Source organism: Ranitomeya imitator, chromosome 10, assembly GCF_032444005.1.
Source record: "Ranitomeya imitator isolate aRanImi1 chromosome 10, aRanImi1.pri, whole genome shotgun sequence".
Lineage (NCBI taxonomy): Eukaryota > Metazoa > Chordata > Amphibia > Anura > Dendrobatidae > Ranitomeya > Ranitomeya imitator.
In genome coordinates, this window is record NC_091291.1 from 113,890,501 (window position 1) to 113,912,441 (window position 21,941).

The 21,941-nt window shown below is 43.6% G+C and overlaps 1 protein-coding gene and 1 long non-coding RNA gene across 2 annotated transcripts in view; one reads left to right on the forward strand and one right to left on the reverse strand.

The window, feature by feature from the left end:
- MORN1 (MORN repeat containing 1) overlaps positions 1-21,941 on the forward strand; it is a 346,148-nt gene that overhangs the window by 320,488 nt on the left and 3,719 nt on the right. The window contains exon 13 of the mRNA XM_069741579.1: positions 4,139-4,209. Within this exon, the coding sequence (XP_069597680.1) occupies positions 4,139-4,209 (71 nt within the window). The remainder of the gene's footprint in view (positions 1-4,138; positions 4,210-21,941) is intronic.
- The window catches only part of LOC138651399 (uncharacterized), an 80,591-nt gene that overhangs the window by 33,526 nt on the left and 25,124 nt on the right, over positions 1-21,941 (reverse strand). The gene's annotated exons all lie outside the window — the stretch shown is intronic.

Sequence of the window (21,941 nt, forward strand, 5' to 3'; positions counted from 1 at the left end):
TCACAACGGCATGGTTGAACATCTTACGCCGGAACTCCAGATTTCGGTTATGCAGGGCTGCAACAATGTATATGTCACTGCTCTGCAGCAGGCTCGGGTCATGCAGTCGGCGACAAATGTGCCCGCAGTACCATCGCTGGCTGCCATGACTCCGACTCCTGCTGCAGAGCACCACCACAGAGCTCCGCGTGCCGAGGGCCACCGCCACCGCCACCACAGAACAGAGCCCCAAAGTTCAGAGCCTGACAGGCCTTCAAGGGGACACAGACGGGATGCCGACCCACACCCAGAGGGAGAGAGGAGGAAAAAGAAGAAGAAGACGACGACAAGTACTACGACCTTGGCTATGGCTGCTCCCAAAAGTACCACCAGAACACAGCCTGGGTCGACCCGGAGCACACCAAGTACCCAGGCTGGGTCTACACGGAGTACACCCAGTACCCAGCCTGGGTCTACAAGGAGTACACCATCTACACAGCCTGGGTCTACCCGGAGCCGGAGTAGCCAGCCAAGGACACTGGTCGTCCCTCCTCCTCCCTCACCTCCTGCTTTGCTAATCTCGCCACCATCCACTGCCTGGATTGATGTCGGCATCCCGTCTAGTGTGATCGAGTACGCTGCTTCCTCCCCCTCGTCCTCCTCCTCGGTCTCCTCAACACCAAAAAGTGTGGGATATCAATCCCCTTTAATTGCGGATGTTGGTACCCCCTAATAACATTTCCCAATTTCTTTTTTTTTGTACCCTAAATAAATGTTATTTTTTTTAAAAAAAATTAGTTTTTATTGTCTCAAATAAAGTTTGCACCAAATCACACCTTGCGCCGTACACACAAATCTTGTCTTTGTAACACCTGATGTGCAATGTCTGACAATATTTTATCTATTTTTGTTTTCATTGTTTTATAGGGCTGTCGCTCATTGTACTCAGATGTTACAAACACAAACAGCATTGCTCAATATGTCAAGTTTACAATGTACCATCACACCACAATTTCAGTATAGATAAAGTTGGTTTTTGTGTGTAACCAACGTTATCTTTTCTGAAATCGTAAAACGATTGAGCCCCTGCTGTGAGTTTTTTGGTGTCAGCGAATGATTTGGAATTTTTTTTGGGTAACTGATCAGACGCTGTCATTGTTGGATCGGCGAGTTTTAGACCGATCCAGCGATGTCTTTGTTTTAAACAAGGGAATATTGGGTTAATAGCGCACTGTTTTAAACACTCAAATAAAAAGTGAACAATACCCCACAAATATAAAAAGGTGTCTACCACGTCCCTCGCCGTCATCTTTCCGCACTGACACTGTGATTCCCGCCCGTAAAGCTGAGCACACCGTTGACTTAATAATAAACGCTGTGCTGTGCTTTAGGGCTGCCACAGTACGGGAAGTTGACGGCGATGGACGTTTCACACACCGGAGTGTAAGGGTTTTTTGTATTTTTTTAAATTACATTTACAATGGTAAACATCGTGAGTGTGGCAAAACATTACCCAGATTACACGGGACTTGCTCTTTTTTGGTCGCTGGAGAGCTGTCTGTGTGACAGCTCTCCAGCAACCACGCGACAACTAAACAACGATCTCGGTCCAGTCGTATCACTGGTCGGTATCGTTGGGTAATAGTTTTATTAATGTACCTTAAGAATATTGGTCAGGTGAGGTGGAAGCAATGTTCACAGTGTCGCCACTATTTGACTCTGGACGAATTCTAGCATCCTGAGTACAATAGTGTTAACTCTGTAGAGTTTTGCAAACATGATCGTCTCCCTCCTTGTCTAGCCTGGTTCCATATGCAAATAGTCTGCAGGATTAAAAATGGTTGACAAGGTGGGAGCCGATTATGTAATTATACGTCAAAACTATGGAACACACAAATTTTGTGTGACACACATTACTTTCAATAAAATTGGATTTTACAATTCTATTACTATGGAAAAACGTATGGGAGATTTGTTTGGTGAAAACGGAAAGGCACAAGAACTTTATTTCAAAACACAATGCATTATACAATCAGGGGACATTTTAACAATAACCATAGAATCACCATACATAGTATGGTTAAATGACATGGACTCCACAGTGTTTACATGACATCATAATAACACGAAGAATTAAACCATTTGATCTTGCCATGAAACACGGCCAACATCAGAAACAAAGTATGCAGCAAATTGGTCCCTCATATGAGCAATCTCCACAGTTGTCCGCAGAGGATGAGCTTGATAATCAGGCAATGGATTTTGTATGGGTTCATCGAGTTCCACGTTGACTCTCTCTTTATCAATAATAAAATTGTGGAGAACCACACACGCCTTCACCACCTCATCCACTGTCTCAATTTTCAAATTTATAGCGGATCCTAAGATACGCCATTTGGAGACCAGGATGCCAAAGGCGCACTCCACAGTTCTTCTGGCCCTGGACAGTCTATAATTAAATATAGTTTTGGTGCGGTCCAACCCCCGACTTGAGTAAGGTTTAAGTAGGTTGCCACTCATTTGAAAAGCCTCATCCACAACCACAACAAATGGCAGGGCCGGGCCGTCGGTGTTGGGAAGAGGTCGTGGATGGGGGAAATTAAAATTGTTATTGTACAATCTTCGGCCCATATCAGACTCCTTAAATGTCCGTGAATCATTTGCACGACCAAACGCTCCAATGTCCACAGCGAGAAACCTGCAGTCCGCACCTGCAATTGCCATCAGCACGGTGGAAAAGTATTTTTTATAATTAAAAAAAAGAGATCCACTTCTTGAAGGCTTGGTAATCCTAACGTGCTTCCCATCCACGGCTCCAATACAGTTAGGGAAAGAACACACTTGTTCAAATTTTTGGGCGTTGGCAAGCCATATTTCTCTTGTAGGGATGGGTAAAAATTCCTCCCGGAGGTTGTCCCACAATGCGCGGCAAGTGTCGGCAATAATACCAGACAGTGTGGAGACTCCAATACGAAACTGGAAATGCAGTGATCTCAAGGTCTCTCCGGTAGCCAGGAAACTGACAAGAAGAAAAATAAATAAATATAATTAATAAAATTGTTATGAAAGAATTTTGCATTTTTAATAACAATCCCCCCACCCCACAAAATAAAAACACGTTACTTTAAAAAAATGGCAAGAACATATAAATCCTTCACATTCCATTACGTACCGTAGAGTCACCAGCAGACGTTCCTCAGGGGAAATCGATTTACGGAGCTGCGTGTCCTGCCTGGAAATGGTTCCTTCCACCAGACGCAGCAGATATCGGAAGCTGTCTTTTGACATCCTGGTGTATTCAAAGTATTTGTCCTGGTTCTCATTTAATTCGCCAAACAGACAATGGTAGGCTCCACGACTCTCTCGGACTTCCACTATAGGGTGTAGCCAAAAACGCCGACGACTCCTTCTCCGTAGTTTGTCTCTTTTCCTCTGTTCATGACAGGCAATAGCATAAGCAATAGCAAGGGCTAATTCCAGCTGAAAATTGAGGTAGATACTCTCCATGGAACGATCCATCTTGATGCTCTATGGTTGGAAATAATCTATGCCGGGGTATATACACCACTATTACATTAATACCCACCCCCATTTACCCATTGGTGGCATTATCGATTGTCTAGACACTAGACCCACCCTCTTCTATTCATTGGTGGTGTTATCTAGTGTCTAGACACTAAATTGTGTGTAAAGATCTAATCAGTGTTTGACAACGCATGCGTCGTAAAACGCTGCGTTTTTTGTAAAAACGCAACAAAAACGCACCAAAAACGCTGCGTTTTACGACGCATCCGTCCGACGCTTGTGTCAAAAAAGGTGTGTTTTTGCGTGCGTTTCCGATGCGTCGTGCGTTGCGTCGGCGACGCTGTGTCGCATGACGCTAATGTGAACGTAGCCAAAGATGTGCACAGGGGAAAAGGAAGTTAATTAATGTCAAACCATTGTCTATAATTAGATCTCGCCAGTAATTCGTGTGTATTTTTCTCTTACTTGATTGACATTTAGCGTCCTCCAATAAATAGGTTTCATTATTAATAATCTCCTGTATATAATGTGTTTATTGAATGGAAATGGTATTTAGGGCAAAAAAAATATCAAAAAAATATTAAGAAATGTTTCGTGGTAACTTCAGGTGCTACAATGTGTCTCTATGTTTCAGATCTGAGACCCTGAGTAAGGAGCGAAGGGCGAAACGGGAGACGGTGGACGGCGATAATACCACCAGAACAGGTACTTAAATATGGAGCATTGGAGGCAAAGGCGTTGTCTGAGAAGTACTAAGCTACATGTGCCAGAAAAACTGTCGTTCATGTCATGCACCATGATTATTATTTGTTTTATGCAAAAGGCAGTGGTCTATCTGAAAGTGGGAGGGGAAAGGGCGAGTTCAAAATTGTAAAAAAAAAAATTACACAAAATTGTGGAATGTCTTAGTTGATCAAAGAAGACAATTTATAGAGTTTGATTGCAATGGCAGCCAACGCGTTACAATGGCACTCGGGGGGCATGCTGAAGACCCCCGTCGGGGTCTTTAGTCTAATGTATATGGGGGTCTTTATTCTAATGTGTATGGGGGTCTTTATTCTAATGTGTATGGGGGTCTTTAGTCTAATGTGTATGGGGGTCTTTAGTCTAATGTGTATGGGGGTCTTTAGTCTAATCTGTATGGGGTCTTTATTCTAATGTGTATGGGGGTCTTTAGTCTAATGTGTATGGGGGTCTTTATTCTAATCTGTATGGGGGTCTTTAGTGTAATGTGTATGGGGGTCTTTAGTCTAATTTGTATGGGGGTCTTTAGTGTAATGTGTATGGGGGTCTTTAGTCTAATGTGTATGGGGGTATTTAGTCTAATGTGTATGGGGGTCTTCAGTCTAATGTGTATGGGGGTCTTTAGTGTAATGTGTATGGGGGTCTTTAGTGTAATGTGTATGGGGGTCTTTAGTGTAATGTGTATGGGGGTCTTCAGTCTAATGTGTATGGGGTTTTTTAGTGTAATGTGTATGGGGGTCTTTAGTCTAATGTGTATGGGGGTCTTCAGTCTAATGTGTATGGGGGTCTTCAGTCTAATGTGTATGGGGGTCTTTAGTGTAATGTGTATGGGGGTCTTTAGTCTAATGTGTATAGGGGCCGTTAGTGTAATGTGTATGGGGGTCTTTAGTCTAATGTGTATGGGGGTCTTTAGTCTAATGTGTATGGGGGTCTTTAGTCTAATATGTATGGGGGTCTTTAGTTTAATCTGTATGGGGGTCTTTAGTCTAATGTGTATGAGGGTCTTTAGTCTAATGTGTAGGGGTTTTTAGTGTAATGTGTATGGTGGTCTTTAGTGTAATGTGTATAGGGGTCTTTAGTCTAATGTGTATGGGGGTCTTTAGTCTAATGTGTAGGGGTTTTTAGTGTAATGTGTATGGTGGTCTTTAGTCTAATGTGTATGGGGGCCTTTAGTCTAATGTGTATGGGGGTCTTTAGTGTAATGTGTATGGGGGTCTTTAGTCTAATGTATATGGGGGTCTTTAGTCTAATGTGTACGGGGGTCTTTAGTCTAATGTATATGGGGGTCTTTAGTCTAATGTGTACGGGAGTCTTTAGTCTAATATGTATGGGGGTCTTTAGTCTAATGTGTATAGGGGCCTTTAGTCTAATGTGTATGGGGGTCTTTAGTGTAATGTGTATGGGGGTCTTTAGTCTAATGTGTATGGGGGTCTTTAGTCTAATGTGTATGGGGGTCTTTAGTCTAATATGTATGGGGGTCTTTAGTCTAATGTGTATAGGGGCCTTTAGTCTAATGTGTATGGGGGTCTTTAGTGTAATGTGTATGGGGGTCTTTAGTCTAATGTGTATGGGGGTCTTTAGTCTAATGTGTATGGGGGTCTTTAGTCTAATGTGTATGGGGTCTTTAGTCTAATGTGTATGGGGGTGTTTAGTCTAATGTGTATGGGGGTCTTTAGTCTAATGTGTATGGGGGTCTTTAGTGTAATGCATTGGGGCCTATTGTCCAACGTGTATGGGGGCCTTAACTGTCGCAATCTTTTCAGTGTATTGTCAGGCAAAGCATATCCATTTCTTCCAATATGGTAAAAGTAAAATACTTTTTGCTCCTTCTAGGGGCTGCGTCATCTCAGGTAACCTAATTAATTTCAGTGGGAAATAATCTGCATCCCAAAGTTTCAGCGTACCCCACCTGCGTTTTAGTACCACGTCCTATGTTCTGTAAAGCCGGTGTAAAGTCTGACTGCAGATCATTTCCCTGGGAAATAAAATTGGATTGTGTGTTATCCGTGCAGCTGTCTGCTCCAGCACAATAGAAGTCACATTATATAGCATTTCCCATTGATTGTAAAAATCAAGTCCCATCACGTAGATCGTCAGCCCTGTTCCTATTCCCAGTGACATGGGACGGAGGAATAAGCATAAGGATAAGTCAGCGTTATACATAATAAAGAACACATCTCCACCAATAACCTTTATACTAGTTCCGCTCATGTTACAGAGCTGAGGTGGGGGTCCGATCGCTGCGTATAAAGAATGCCGCCATCTATCCGCTCTTCCCCTAAATGAATAACATGCATTGCAGAAAACTTTCTTGACATGATGAATATGGAATTGTTGATCGCCCCCCTTACATGAGATGTGTAAAGAGAAGAACATGTTTTCGATTGAAGAAATGAATTTGGGGCCCATATTATACCCACTTTTTCACAAAAGGTCTCTTGTTCTGCATCTCCCATATTTATTACTACCAGGATAACACCGGCACGGCTCTCCCCACATCCACCACTCATTACACACCACCGACAGTTCATTTACTATCTGGCATTAAAGGCTCTTCAAGGGGGAAACCCACTGCCCACCTGGTTGTAACTAACAGAACCGTCTATGTCTTTATATAATGAAGTAGCTGTCAGTAATATATAACATGTCTCCTAGATAATAATAATCTTTATTTGTATAGCGCCAACATATTCCGCAGCGCTTTACAGTTTAACAGCTTCAAACACAACAGTCATAAGTAACAACGTTAACAATACAATAATTAAAGCAACACAAGACGACCCTGCTCGTGAGAGCTTACAATCTACAATGAGGTGGGGGAGATGCAAAGTACAGGTGTGTATTTACAATGATGTATTTACAATGATGGTCCAGCCATCTTCAGGGGGTGGGGGATAGATGGGGATAGTGAATGGGCTACACACAAACATAAAATGACTTTGATTAGTGAACGTGATAGGCCGCTCTGAACAAATGTGTTTTGAGCGAGCGACTAAAACTATGCAAATTGTGGATGGTCCTAATATCTTGCATTCCAGAGGATTGGCGCAGCACGGCAGAAGTCTTGGAGTCGGGAGTGGGAGGTACGGATTAGCGCAGAGGTTAGTCGAAAGTCATTTGCAGAGTGCAGAGGTCGGTTAGGCCGATAGACAGAAATGAGGGAGGAGATGTAAGGGGGTGCTGCACTGTGAAGAGCTTTGTGGGTGAGAACAAGTACTTTGAATTGTATCCTGTAATGAATGGGCAGCCAGTGTAACGACTGGCGAAGAGCGGACGCGTCCGAGTAATGATTAGCCAGATGGACAACCCTGGCTGCTGCATTAAGGATGGACTGGAGAGGGGAAAGTCGCGTGAGGGGGAGGCCAATTAATAGAGCGTTGCAGTAGTCCAGGCGGGAGTGGATCAGGGCGACATTGAGGGTTTTTGTTGTTTCTATAGTGAGAAAAGGGCGGATTCTAGAGATGTTCTTTAGGTGTAAGCGGCACGAGCGGGAAAGAGATTGTATATGGGAGGTGAAGGAGAGATCGGAGTCAAACATAACACCCAGACAGCGCGCCTGCTGCCGGGGTGTTATTATGGTGCCACGCACGGAGAGGGAAACGTCAGGTTTAGGGAGGTTAGTAGATGGTGGGAGCAGAAGAAGTTCAGTTTTGGAGAGGTTGAGTTTCAGATAGAGAGCAGACATGATGTCGGAGACTGCGGACAGACAGTCAGTGGCGTTCTGTAGTACAGCAGGAGTAAGGTCAGGGGATGACGTGTATAGCTGTGTGTCGTCGGCATAAAGATGGTACTGAAAGCCAAATCTGCTGATGGTCTGTCCAATTGGGGCCGTGTAGAGGGAGAAAAGAAGGGGGCCAAGGACTGAGCCCTGAGGTACCCCAACAGTGAGAGGAAGAGGAGATGAAGTGGAGCCAGAGAACAGAACACTGAAGGAGCGGTCAGAAAGATAGGAGGAGAACCAGGAGAGAGCAGTGTCCTTAATGCCAAGTGACTGGAGCCTAGAGAGTAAGAGAGGGTGGTCAACAGTGTCGAAAGCTGCAGAAAGATCGAGAAGAGTGAGCAGAGAGTGGTCACCGTTACATTTTGCTGTCAGAAGGTCGTTGGTCACTTTGATGAGTGCAGTTTCTGTCGAGTGTAGGGTGCGGAAACCGGACTGTGAACGGTCTAGGAGGGAGTGAGTGGACAGGTAACGGGTAAGGCGGAAGTAGACTAGGCGCTTCAAGAGTTTAGAGATGAAGGGGAGATTGGAGACCGGTCTGTAGTTGTTTGTGCAGGATGGGTCAAGGGTGGGTTTCTTTAGTAACGGAGTAATGATAGTGTTTGAAGGAGGACGGGAAATTGCCTGAGGAGAGTGAGAGATTAAAGATTGTAGTTATGTGAGTAGTGACGACTGGAGAGAGAGACTGGAGATCAGAGGGAATGGGGTCGGTAGAGCATGTAGTCGGACGAGAAGAAGAGAGGAGCTTGGAGACTTCTTCTGTGATGGGATCAAATGCGGAGAGTGAGCCAGGGGAGATGCAGGGAGGGATGGGAGTCACTGAACTTGGTGATTGGGAGCGGATTTCCTGACGGATATGGTCTATTTTCTCCATAAAGTGGGAGGCCAGGTCATCAGCACAAATGTCTGTGATAGAGGCTTGAGCTTTTGGCCTAAGGAGGGAGTGAAAAGTGTCAAAAAGTTTCTTGGGGTTGTTGGATATTGAGGAGATAAGAGTGGGGAAGTAGGTCTGTTTGGTGAGGTGGAGGGCAGAGTTATAGGTTTTTAACATAATTTTGAAGTGTATGAAGTCTTCTGGTGTGCGAGTTTTCCTCCATAAACGTTCAGCACTCCTAGAGCATCGCTGGAGAAATCGGGTTTGTGATTTGAGCCAGGGCTGTTTTACTCTGTGTTTGGAGGTTCTGAGGGTGAAGGGAGCTACTTGGTCTAGGGTGCTTCTAAGAGTGTCATTGTAGTGATGTACCGCCACATCAGGACAGGAAAAAGAGGAGATTGGGGACAGTGATGAGTGTAAGGAGTCTGAAAGTGTATGAGGGTTAATGGCTTGTAGATTTCTGACTGAATGGTAGGTAGGAGGGTGCTGGGGTGAACGAGGATTTGTGAGCATGAAGGAGAGAATGTTGGGGTCAGAGAGGGGAAGCGGTGAGTTATTTAGGTAGGAGATTGAACACAGCCGGACAAAGACCAGGTCAAGGGTGTTACTGTCCTTGTGTGTCTCAGAGCTTGAGAGCTGTGAGAGGCCGAGCGAAGTGCTTGGTGATAGAAGCTGGGATGCAGATGTAGAAGTGCGGCTGTTTGTGGGGATGTTGAAATCTCCCAGGATAAGGGTTGGGAGTTCTGAGGACATGAAGTGCGGCAGCCAGGCAGCGAAATGGTCCAGGAAGTGGGTGGTTGAGCCTGGGGGCCGGTATATGACCGCTACTCTGAGGGAGAGGGGACGAAAGAGCCTGATGGTGTGGACCTCAAAAGAAGGGAATGAGAGTGATGGAGTTGGTGGGATGACCTGGAAAGTGCATTGTGGGGAGAGGAGTATGCCGACTCCACCACCAGGTCTGTTTGTGGGGCTCGGGGAATGGGAGAATTGTAGGCCACCATGGGAAATGGCAGCAGGGGAGACCGTGTCAGAATCCTGGATCCAGGTTCCAGTGAGGGCCAATAGATTTAGAGAGTTGTTCAGAAAGTAGTTGTGCAGGAAAGGAAGCTTGTTACATGCAGACTGTGGATTCCAAAGGGCACAATTAAAAGAAGGAGATGAGGGAGTGCAAGTAGTATTAGTAAGGTTAGAATGGTTTTGATGTGAGGTAGGGTAGGGGTTGAGGTTGTGGGATGGTGGACCGGGGTTGGGGGAGATGTCCCCTGAAATCAGTAGGAGTAGGAAGATAAAAAGCAAGAAGTTTTTGGAATTGGAGTTTTTTTGTGCAGTGTGTTTTGGCAAGATGGACTGAGGTTTTTCAGGAAGGTGAGATGTGCATGGGAGCTGTACATGTGAGAGGGAAGTATAGAGGGGCTGATGTATATGATTTGTGATGGAGGGGGGATTGGGCGGTAGATGTGGATTGCAAGGGAACATAGGAGGATAGGAATAAAGCACATGGATAGAAGGGAGAGCAGAGTGTACCTGACTCCTGCTCTGACTAACTGCCATGGAATAACTTCTATAACTTGATGCTTAGCTAATGCAATGCTTTGCTGAATGCGTGCGACACACTATATGGAGAAAAGTATTGGGACACGTACACATTACACCTTGAATAGTTTCCCATTCTACGTCCATAAGCTTTCATACAGAGTCGTTCCTTTTGCAGCTATTCTGGAAGGCTATCTACAAGATTATAGAGGTGTCTGTGGGAATTTTTGCCCCTTCATCCAAAAGCGCGCATTTGTAGGGTCAGACCCTGATGTTGGGGAGAAGCCGCGCTCACAGTCTCCGTTCTAGCTCCTCTGACAGTTGTTGATGAGGTTGAGGGAGGTCCAGGCTCTGTGTGACCGATCATGTTCTTTGACACTAGACTCCTCCAACCATATCCGTATGGACCTTGTGCACTGGACACATTCATGGGGAACAGAAAAGGGCCTTCTCCAAACTGTTCCCACAGTGCTGGAAGTAACAGTTTTCCAAAATATCTTGATTTGCTGAACCATTAAATTGTGTAAAATTGCAAAGTTTTTGTAAATACCAACAAGTATGCAATTTCCCTCTTATTAAAATTCTTTTCCATTCTCAAGAACAGAGGGATTTTTATTTCAGTGGTATACTGCTCATTCTCTTTGCCAGTGTTGCCGGTTTCCTAGGCAAGGAACGCAAACTTGCAAGTTGCTTTTCCGAAGCGGCCTGTGATGCTGGATCTAGCCAGCTTCAGAACCCTAGCGCCTCTGCAAGCAGCCCCAGAAAGCAGGCAGTTTGGAGCAGTGATCTTTCAATCTTCAGGTACACACAGGCCCTCCCGCAAGTGGTTAAGCTTGGAGCCAGTGGAGTGGAGCACTCCTGAATATAGGTACTTGTGTGTTTCGGGGCTAACTCAGTGAGCTGGTTCCTCTCAGCCTCAGGTATGGGTGTGCATATGGGTGTTGGTACAGCAAGGAGGAAAGCATGTAGGAAGCAAGGACTTGACACACTCAAGAATCCTGGGAGCAGCAGAATGCATGCAGTGGAACCGAGCAGGAATGGAAGCAAATAAAGCACAGTGGGCATAGAGGGTGGGGTACACCATATCTTGAGACTCAATCCTAAAACATAGGTGTGTGTCCTAATGGACCTTAAATAGGATTAGAAGGATGACGTCATTGAGCTATGCCAGGCTAACTGCAAAACCCATTGTGGAGCGCAACAGTGCGCAGCAGACTGAGATGAAGGAAGCAGAACCCAGGATATCCAGGACAAGTGTGTAGCACTGTGTTAACTCTTATAACATTTCTCTTCATTGGAACTAAGGGATCTACAGGGGATAAAATAGGTATCTGAAACACTGCCTATTTGGCAAGTTTTCCCACCTACAAAGAATGGAGAGGTCTGTAATATTTATGGTAGGTACACTTCAACTGTGAGAGACAGAATCTAAAAATAAAACAAACACAGAAAATCAAATTGTTTGAGTTTTAAATAATTAAATTGCATTTCATTGCACAAAATAAGTATTTGATCACCTACCAACCAGCAAGAATTCTGGGTCTCTCAGACCTATTATTTTTTTTTTTACGACGCCCTCCTACTTTGCACTTATTACCTGTATTAATTGCACCTGTTTGACCTTGTTACCTGTATAAAAGACACCTGTCCACATACTCACACTCCAGCCTCTCCACCATGGTCTAGACCAGTGTTCCCCAACTCCAGCAATCAAGAGCCACCAACAGATCATGTTTTCAGCGTTTCCTTAGTATTACACAGGTGATGGAATTATGGGTCGTATCACCTGTGTAATACTAAGGAAATTCTGAAAACATGACCTGTTGGTGGCTCTTGAGGGCCGAGTTGGGGAATACTTGCATAGACCAAAGATCTGTCTAAGGACACTAGGGACAAAATTGTAGACCTGCAAAATGCTGGGATGGGCTACAGGACAATAGGCAAGCAGCTTGGTGAGAAGGCAACAACCGCTGGCACAATTAGAAAATGGAAGAAATACCAGATGACTGTCAATCTTTCTCAGCCTGGAACCTCATGCAAGATCTCGCATCGTGGGATAAGGATGATTCTGAGAAAGGCCAAGAATCTGCCCAGAACTGCACAGGAGGACCTAGTAAATGACCTGAAGAGAGCTATGACCGCAATCTCAAACATCACCGTTAGTATCATACTATGCTGTCATGGATTAAAATCCAGCAAGGCACGCAAGATCCCCCTGCTCACGTCAGCACATGACCAGGCCCGTTTGAAGTTTGTCAATGGGGGCATGGGAGAAGGTCATGTGGTCAGAGTCGACCAAAATAGGACTTTATAGTATTAACTTCACTTGCTGTGTTTGGAGGAAGAAGGATGAGTACAACCCAAATAATACCGTCCCAACCATGAATCATGGTGGGGGAAACCTCATACTTTGGGGGTGCTTTTCTGAAAAGGAGACAGGATGACAAACTGTATTGATGGGGTCATGTGTTGCAAGATTTTGGCTGACAGGATGACAAACTGTATTGATGGGGTCATGTGTTGCAAGATTTTGGCTAACAAACTCCTTTTCAGTAAGAACATTGAAGATGGGTCGTGGCTGAGTCTTCCAGCACAACAATGAACTGAAATACACAGCCAGGGCAACTAAGTACTGGCTCCATAAGAAGCATTTCAAGGTCCTGTAGTGGCCTAGCCAGTCTCCAGACCTGAACCAATAGAAAATCTTTGGAGGGAGCTGAAACTCTAAATGTTGCCCAGTGACAGCCCCGAAACCTGAAATATCTGAAGATCTATATGGAGGAGTGGGACAAAATCCCTGCTGCAGTGCGTGCAAACTTGGCCAAGAACTACAGGAAACTTCTGACCACTGTAATTGCAAACAAAGGTTTCTGTACCAAGTATTAAGTTCTCTTTTTCTCAGGGTCGCTGCTGGAGGAGGCAAGAGTGGAGTGGTGCTGCAGGCTGGGATGAGGGGGTGTTCGGATGTGCACCGCTGCGGGTGTTCGGTGGTGCGGGGGCTCCACCGTTATTTTGTGAAAGCCCAGAGCCACCGCACTTACATGGTTTACTATGTGATGGACTCCGGGAAAATGGGTGCCAGGGGCGGCGCATGCGCAGATGGAGATCTCAGCACCAAGATCTCGTGAGATGAGATCTCAAAATTTGGGGGGGAAAAGTGCATCTTATAATACGAAAAATACGGTATTTCATACAATAAAATGCAATTTAATTATGTAAAAATCATACAATGTGATTCTCTGGTTTTTATTTTTAGATTCCGTCTCTCACAGTTGAAGTGTGCTTACGATAAAATTACAGACCTCTCCATTTTTTGTGGGTGGGAAAAACATGCAAAATTGGCAGTGTATCAAATACTTGTTTTTCCCACTGTTCACACAGAAAGTATCGTGAAAAAAAAAGGATGTCGGATAACTTTCATTTGTATGGTTTGTAAATATTTTTAGGACTGGTATGTTCCAATTACGTGTTGCTGTGTATCTTGGTCCAATGGTCCTCAGCGTCCATTCTCACAGCTGACCTATAAACCTAATCTATCAGAAGCAGATTCTCGATAAATTAGCAGACCGCGGATTGTGAAGCTGGCGTCTTTTTAATATAAAATTAATGTATGACATGCTTAAATTAGTTCCAGTACTTTGAAGCAACTTTCTTCATTTGCATTTCTATTGTCAACCTTTAAATTGGAATTGTTCTTTTCTTTTAACCTCTTTTCCATAACTTCAGGCTCCTTTTGTTCACTTTTCAAAAAACCACTCAAGACGTAACTTCAGAAGGAGATATGACACTGTTTATTGAGAAGTCACAAGTGTGGGCTGCGGTAGAGACAACCGAAGACTGAAATTCTTCTCATTTTAGAATCTTCTATAGAAGATCACATAGTGAATCGATCTTTCTATCTACCCTCTCTCCCGCCTGTGCCTACTAGCTGGGTGGGGACCACTGCCGTGGGATGCCCATTGTTGTGATCCCCGCTGGTGCCCACTGTGGAACCATTCATGAAGAATGCTTGATTATTCCAAATTGAGTATCGCAGGATTCCATCCATGGGAAAAGCTTCCACCCTTTGCCAGGAGATGTTTATACTAAGTGGGGTATGCAACAGCATGGCAGCAACCAGTGCCAGGCTGCATTGTCTACCAGCTTCCCCCAAAACAAGGTTTATTGATGCTTTCTTCTAAATCCCATGTCAAAGGCGTCTATACATGCAAGTGATAAATGAGGGGATTATGCTGAAATATAGTGAAATAGTTTGGGGGAAGGGTAATGTGGTGGGTACATTGCATCACATCATGAAATCATACTCAAGGTCTGTTCTAATATATATGGACGCCAACTATACGGACACTTTCTGAAATCTATGTCCCTGGTTAAAAAGAAGATCATTTAAAGCCCCACTCCAGTTTTTTTTTAATTGCAGCACTGGAGTGGTGCAAATAATCTAAGGTCCCTGCCCAATGTCTTAGGGTGGTTTCACACTTGCATTTTTGTCTGCAGCGTTTTTTGCACAAAAAAACGCATGCGTTTTTTTCCCTATATTTAACATTGAAAACGCATGCGTTTTTTTGTGTACGCGTTTGGTCGTGTTTTCAATTGCATGCGTTTTTTTACTGCATGTGTTCATTTCCAAAAATGCAACTTGTAGTATTTTTGAGAGGCGTTTTTTGGACACAAAAAAACGCATGCGTTTTCATGCGGTTTTTTTGGGTCAAAAAACACATTGGAGTCAATGGGAACGCATGCGTTTTTTTGTGCATGCGTTTGCATGCATTAAAAACGCATGCGTTTTAAAAAAAACACACTGATAAACCACCCCACACCATAAAATTGATAAAGGGATCCTACCCCTAACCCTAACCCTACCCCTAACCCTAATCCCTTTAAGGGTAGGGTTAGGGTTAGGGGTAGGGTTAGGGTTAGGATCCCTTTAGGGTTAGAGTTAGGGTTAGGGTTAGGATCCCTTTAGAATTAGGGTTAGGATTAGGATCCCTAACCCTACCCCTAACCCTAGCTCTTTCTGTTTATAGTGGGTTTTTACTTTATTTTGATGATTGGCAGCTGTCACACATTTATCTGCATGCGTTTAAAAAACGCAAACGCAGGAAAAAAGGCATGTAAACGCGTCAAAACGCAGCGTTTTTTTCACCACATGCAAAAACGCATGCGCCAAAAAACGCAGCGTTTGCACGCGTTTACATGCGTTTTTTCACCATGCGTTTTTTTTTTAAAACGCATGCGTTTTGAAACGCAAGTGTGAAACCAGCCTTATACTCACCTGCCGCTATCTTCATCTTTTATTGGCGCCGTTACCTTTGAATTCCAGCAGTTTGTGACCTGCGGGACCGCTCCAGTGTTTGCTGAGCGAGCTGGCGGTCACAACTCAATTTAAGTCTATGAGAGCCTTGTTTTGGCTTTTGCAGACTTGCATTGTAAGCTTGTGCCCCTTACATTTGACCTCCGTTCGACCCGACGTTGCAGACACAAGATGGTGCCGTGGGACCAGAGTGGCATCGGAAAGAGCTGAACATGGTGGATAGTGAGTATCATATTAGATGCAGGGACTTTACATTAGCAGCACCACTTCAGTTTTCCAATAAAATACAATGCTGTAGTGTTACTTTAAGAAAGAAAGAGGGGCAGAGGGTCAAAAGTAGGGACAGATGCCCAATAGAAGGTCTATGGGAAAGACAGATAGATAGATAGATAGATAGATAGATAGATAGATAGATAGATAGATAGATAGAGGGATAAATAGATGAATCGAAACGTTGCCACTTGGGCTAATTCCTGTTTGGGAGGCTTTGCACCTGCAATTTCTTTTACAGTGTGTTGTTCCCTTATTTTTTTGATAGATAGGTTACTTATTAATTATTTAATATTAGAGATGGGCGGGCACCTGGATGTTAGGGTCCGGCAGGTTCAGCCAAACAGTTACACAAAGTTCGGGTTTGGGTACCAGAACAGTACCCGAACCCGTGCCCCATTCACTTGAATAGGGGCCCAAACATCCACTGTTTGCTGCGCTGTCATGTGCATGACAGCGCAGCAAACACCGCTTCTGACCGGCGGTGGAATCATCCCCGCTGGTCAGAGAGCCACGGTTCCCACACAGTCAAAAGACAGCGTGAGTGCTCAACTGTGATCAGAGGTATAACATTTACCTCCGATCACTGGTGTCAGCGGATGGAACTACACCTTCCATCATCCGACACCTGCTGCCACTAATAACAGCGAGAGCAGGAGCGGCTGATGGGTGTATTCATTAGCCGGCTCCTGCGCTGTAAATAAATAATTATTTACAGCGCAGGGTTCCCCTGTATTTTTGATCACCAGCCAGGCAAAACTCACAGCTGGGGGCTGCAACACTCAGGTCTCAAGTTCAATAAGGTTGGTTATCAACAATAGAGCGGTCCCCATGCCGTTTTAAATAAATAATTTAAAAAAACAGCATAGAGTCCCCCCCCATTTTTGACAACCAGCCTTATTAAAGCAGACAGCTGTGGGCTGGTATTCTCAGGCTTGTAAGGGGCCATGGATATTGGCCACCCCCAGCCTAAAAATAGCAGCCCGCAGCTGCCAGTAAAGGCACATCAATTAGTTGCGCCAATTCTGGCACTTTCGCCTGACTCTTCCCACTTGCCCTGTAGCGGTGGCAAATGGGGTTAATATTTGTGGGGTTCATTTCACCTTTGAATTATCCAGTGACATCAAGCCCACGGCTTAATAATGGAGAGGCATCTATAAGACGTCTATCCATTACTAATCCTATAGTTATATGGTAAATAAAGACACAGCAAGAATAAAGTCTTTATTAGAAATAAAACAAAACACACTTTTACTTTTTTATTTAAAAATAACAAACACAGTTATACTCACCAAATGCCTATTCCACCGAAGCCCCCGTATTCTGTAAGAAAGCACAAATAAAAAACAACAATATCCCTCACCTATCTGTCCCACACAGTAATCCATATCTGGGGGATAATTAATTTCAACCTGGACAGTACCAAAATGCAACCATCCAGGCTGAAAACTACTGGTGACTGAGCTGCTGCAAGCAGGACGTTATCGAGGTTACCTCCGGTCACTGAGGCTGTGTTCCCAGCCGGGCTGAACTGCTGTGACCTCGGTGAGATTCCCGCTAGCATCGGTGTTCAAGCAGCTGAACCCGAACAGTAACATGGACTTCCTGATGAAGTCCGTGTTCAGTTTCTGTGCCCGAGAAGTAGGTGTTCAGTACGGACGCCGAACTTTACTGTTCGGGTTCACCCATCTCTATTTATTATGCTTACTTATATGGCCAAGCAATCTTTCTCTACGATGGCATACTTCTTTTCACAGGAGGAGAGTTTCCTACTACAGTATAGGACTGGATGTTCATCCCCATCTAGTACCTGGGACAAGATAGCTTCCAAGCCGACCTCGGGGGTGTCCATCTGGACCACAAACTCCTTTGCGAAGTCAGGTTTAACCAAAACCGACGGTTTGCATAAGGCGAGCTTCAACTCCTGGAATGCCATCTCTGCTTCAGAGGACCACTTGGCCATTGACGTCTTTGAGCCCTTAAGAAGATCAGTCAGAGGGGGCAGCTATCGTGGTGAAATTTGAGATAAATCGCCAATAGTATCCTACAATTCCCAGAAAGGCCCGAACTTTCTTCTTGCTGCTGCAGATCCACAGGTCAAAATAGTGACCTAATCGTAGTATAAAAACTGGTAAAATCGTGGATATCCTCTGCGCTGCTGTGCAATTAGAAATCCAGGCAGGTTGAAGATAAAAATTGGTAGTTTATTCACAATCTCAACGCGTTTCAAAGTCAACATGAGACTTCTTCAGGAGATGATATCTCTTTAAATCTTCCGTCGGTTTATTATGATATACACAGCCCTTCGGGCAAAACAGGAAATAACAAAACAAAATGGAATGCAGTCTCTGCATCTGCGGTGATCCGCCCGCTCAGAATAATAATCAGTGGTTCGGTTTTTCCTTCTCAAAACACAAAACACTGGAGTTCCTCTCTCCAACCCTACTGAACACTGAATACCTCTGGGGGCCGACTATTTAAGCCCCAGACCACACCCTGGGGTGGAGATAAGGTGGACAGCCTCCCACCCAGTCTATGGTTCTCTACAAAAAGCCCAGCCCTTAAAATCGCCATTTACCCCTCTCAACATATAGTGTTCTGGAGGAAACTTCTTGGTTTTAAATCACTGAAGCGAATAGCCTCAGTGAAATGTATCTCCCCGCCAGCACTTTACAGTCACTTTGTCACAGTATATTTGTCACAATATATATATACAGCTCTGGCAAAAATTAAGAGACCACTGCAAAATGTTCAGTTTCTCTGATTTTTCTCTTTATAGCTATATTTTTGAGTAAACTGTAAATTGTTAATTTATTCTATAAACTTCTGACAACGTCTCCGAATTTCCAAGCAATAAGTTTTGTATTTTTTTTTTCTAAAAATGAGAAATAGTCAAAATAAGAACAAAACATAACAGTGCTTTCAGACCTCAAATAATGCAAATAAAACAAGTTCATAATCATTTAGAAGCAACAATACTAATGTTTTAACTCAGGAAGAGTTCAGAAATCAATATTTTGTGGAATAACCATGATTGTTAATCACAGCTTTCATGCGTCTTGGCATGCTTTCCACCAGTCTTTCACACTGCTTTTGGTGCAAAAATGTAAGCAGTTCTTCTTTGTTTGATGGCTTGTGACTATCCATCATCCTCTTGGTTACATTCCAGAGGTTTTCAATGGGGTTCAGGTCTGGAGATTGGGTTGCTCATGACAGGGTGTTGATGTGGTGGTCTCTTAATTTTTGCCAGAGCTGTATATTCATGGACAAGCCATGAGGCAGGGTTGTCAGATTTTCCGAAGTCAGATACAAACAGATCAAGTAGTAAACTCAAGGGAAAAGTTAGGTCACAGTCCAAGGTCAGAATACCAGGAAGATAGTGGATCGGAGCAAAGGGGCTAGGCAAACGGATGGTCAGAATAAGGTCAGACAGTATTAGATCAACAAACAGAGCAAAGAAATACAAGGCAAACCGCTGAGCAGATGCTATGTCTGGGACTGACAGCTCAGCTAAGAAGCAGGGTAGTCACCTGGAACAGGGAAAACCTGAAAGAAGCTCAGCACCTCGGTCACCGTGTATGTCAGCAGCTGAGCACAGGCAGTGTCAGTGCTTACGGACACCCATACTAGCTAACTTTAGGCAGCTCTCACTCTGGGAATAAGAAGCCCCCGACTTGAAAAATGAGGGGTGTAATGGTGCACCAAATTCTCAGCCATACCAAGGGTGTCTTCTCAGGTCCTATACTAGTAATAGGTACAATGCTGGTATAATTTTTATAAGAGATAAGTCCCCTATATCTTGGTTTAAAAGATATTTTTTTTTGGGAGGGGGAAGATGACAGACTCCCTTTTTAAAGGAATTTTTTAGTATCATCCACACTCCCAACATTTCCGTCTCCTGGTAGGCATACGAGAACTCAGGCGGACCCCCAATAGACGACAAAGATGAAAGGTGAGCTGGAAACTAACAAAGAAAAGTAATTCAGTGCCCTGAAAAGAGTCGGGCTTCAATCAGCGTCAAGCCTCCCTCCATTCATCATGGCCGATATACCCACTAGAGGCGCCAGGGCTTCCCCTTTTTATATTTTAGAGCAATAAACTAGAAAATGTTCAACTTTTTTGCCACTTAGGATTAAAAGTTTACATAAGACGAATAATGAGGCACAAATAAATGTATACATACGGCTCAGAGGACCTTATTAGCCTTATTAGTAATGTAGGGCTAATGTGATTTAAGAGAGCATATTGAACATCATATGTTAGCAGTTTTATTGAAAATGTAATACATATGTTTATTTATGACCTTTGGCTCCGCCACGTATTTCCATACTGTTGGTGAATATATATATATATTAGACCTACAGCGCACGATTTCACATTGGAACACATCTTAAAATCGAAAAGGCACGAAAAAAACCCCAACGTTGATGGCTGTGACACATACGCGTGACTTTCTGCAGTTTGCTCTCTTTATATAGAAATGTATAATGCATATTAAGAAGTTCGGGAAGTCGACAATCAATGTGTATATATATATATATATATATATATATATATATATAGTTCTCAGCTTAAAGGGGTTGTCCATTTTTCATAGTTCTTATTTGTTAGGTTTCCCAAAACAATAAGATGAGACACATTTTCCCTTTTCTGGAAACCCTAGTAGTCAACTTTGTGCAGCAAGGAAACTGTACATTAAAGGGAATATATAATCAGAAAATGGCCTATTGTTTAAATCAAGCTAAATGTGTTTTTTAAAATAATTTTTGTTATCTTTTTTTAAAGGGATCTTCTGGGACTTTAACACTGATGTCCTACCCTTCGACTAGGTCAACAATGTCTGACCAGTGGGGGTGCGATACCCCCTTTGATCATCTGTTCCCAGTGTCGTCGTTGTTGTCCGGAAATGCTCAGATCTTGCAAAGCTCCGTCGACTGTATAGTGGCTGCAGCACCTATTCAAATCTATAGGGGGCGCGTGTGCAGTACCTGGCCTTGGCTAATATTTCGTCGACGGAGCTGTGCTATTCAGCTCCACAACTGAGCAGTTCCAGCCACCATCGACACCAGGGCACATCCCCACCGATCAGACATTGTTTACCTATCCTAAGGATAGACAGTCAATGTTAAAGTCCCGGAAAACCCTTTTAATGTTTTTTTTTTTTTTTAATAATCTGTATCTAAAAATAAAAGAGATTTTTATACTGACCACTCGGGCTCTTTTAGATTCATACTTCCAGTTCACTACAGAAGAATTTTCAGCAGTCTCCTTATCATCAAAGACAGGGTTAAAATGACAGCTGATAATACAGGATCCAACAATCACAATAGGCTTCCCTCTTCATAATGACCTTTGCACACACTCATTAGATGCTTTGGATACAAAAGATATGATCTGAAGAACTCTATTGCTGCTAATGTGCATGTGAAATTCCTGAAAAAAAAAATCAGGAAGAGTCTGAACTAGCCTTACTGTTTTTTTCTTTTTTAATTATGATGTTATATAAAAAAAAATTACCAATAATTCTGTGAAAATAAATTTAACATAAAAAACTGATTTCATCAGTAGGTAATTTTCTGATCGCATTCCCCTGCAGCTCCACCATGGGAAAATTATTAAATTGTATTGTGCCTGCTTAAACCAATGGGGGGTTGTCCATGTAATGCATTTGTATTGTAGAGCTAGAGATACGCTTCGAGGTTGCCCTCTCTAGCGGATAAATTCCATAACGGGTTAAAAATGGGTTTAGTACAGCGGACAACCCCTTTAAGACGTTAGATGGTGACTTTCTGCTTTGCCGATAACTTTTGCCGCTTAACCGGTTGACTTATGGGCCAGAGGAGACTCCGCTACACTACTCCCAGTCTCATAGCAAATAAAACACGTATAGAAGAAAAACTGTAATATTAGAGGCAACTGGGCTTTATTTACTGCAATGGGAATTATGTCTCTCCCATCCCAGCAAATTATCACTGTGTATAAAA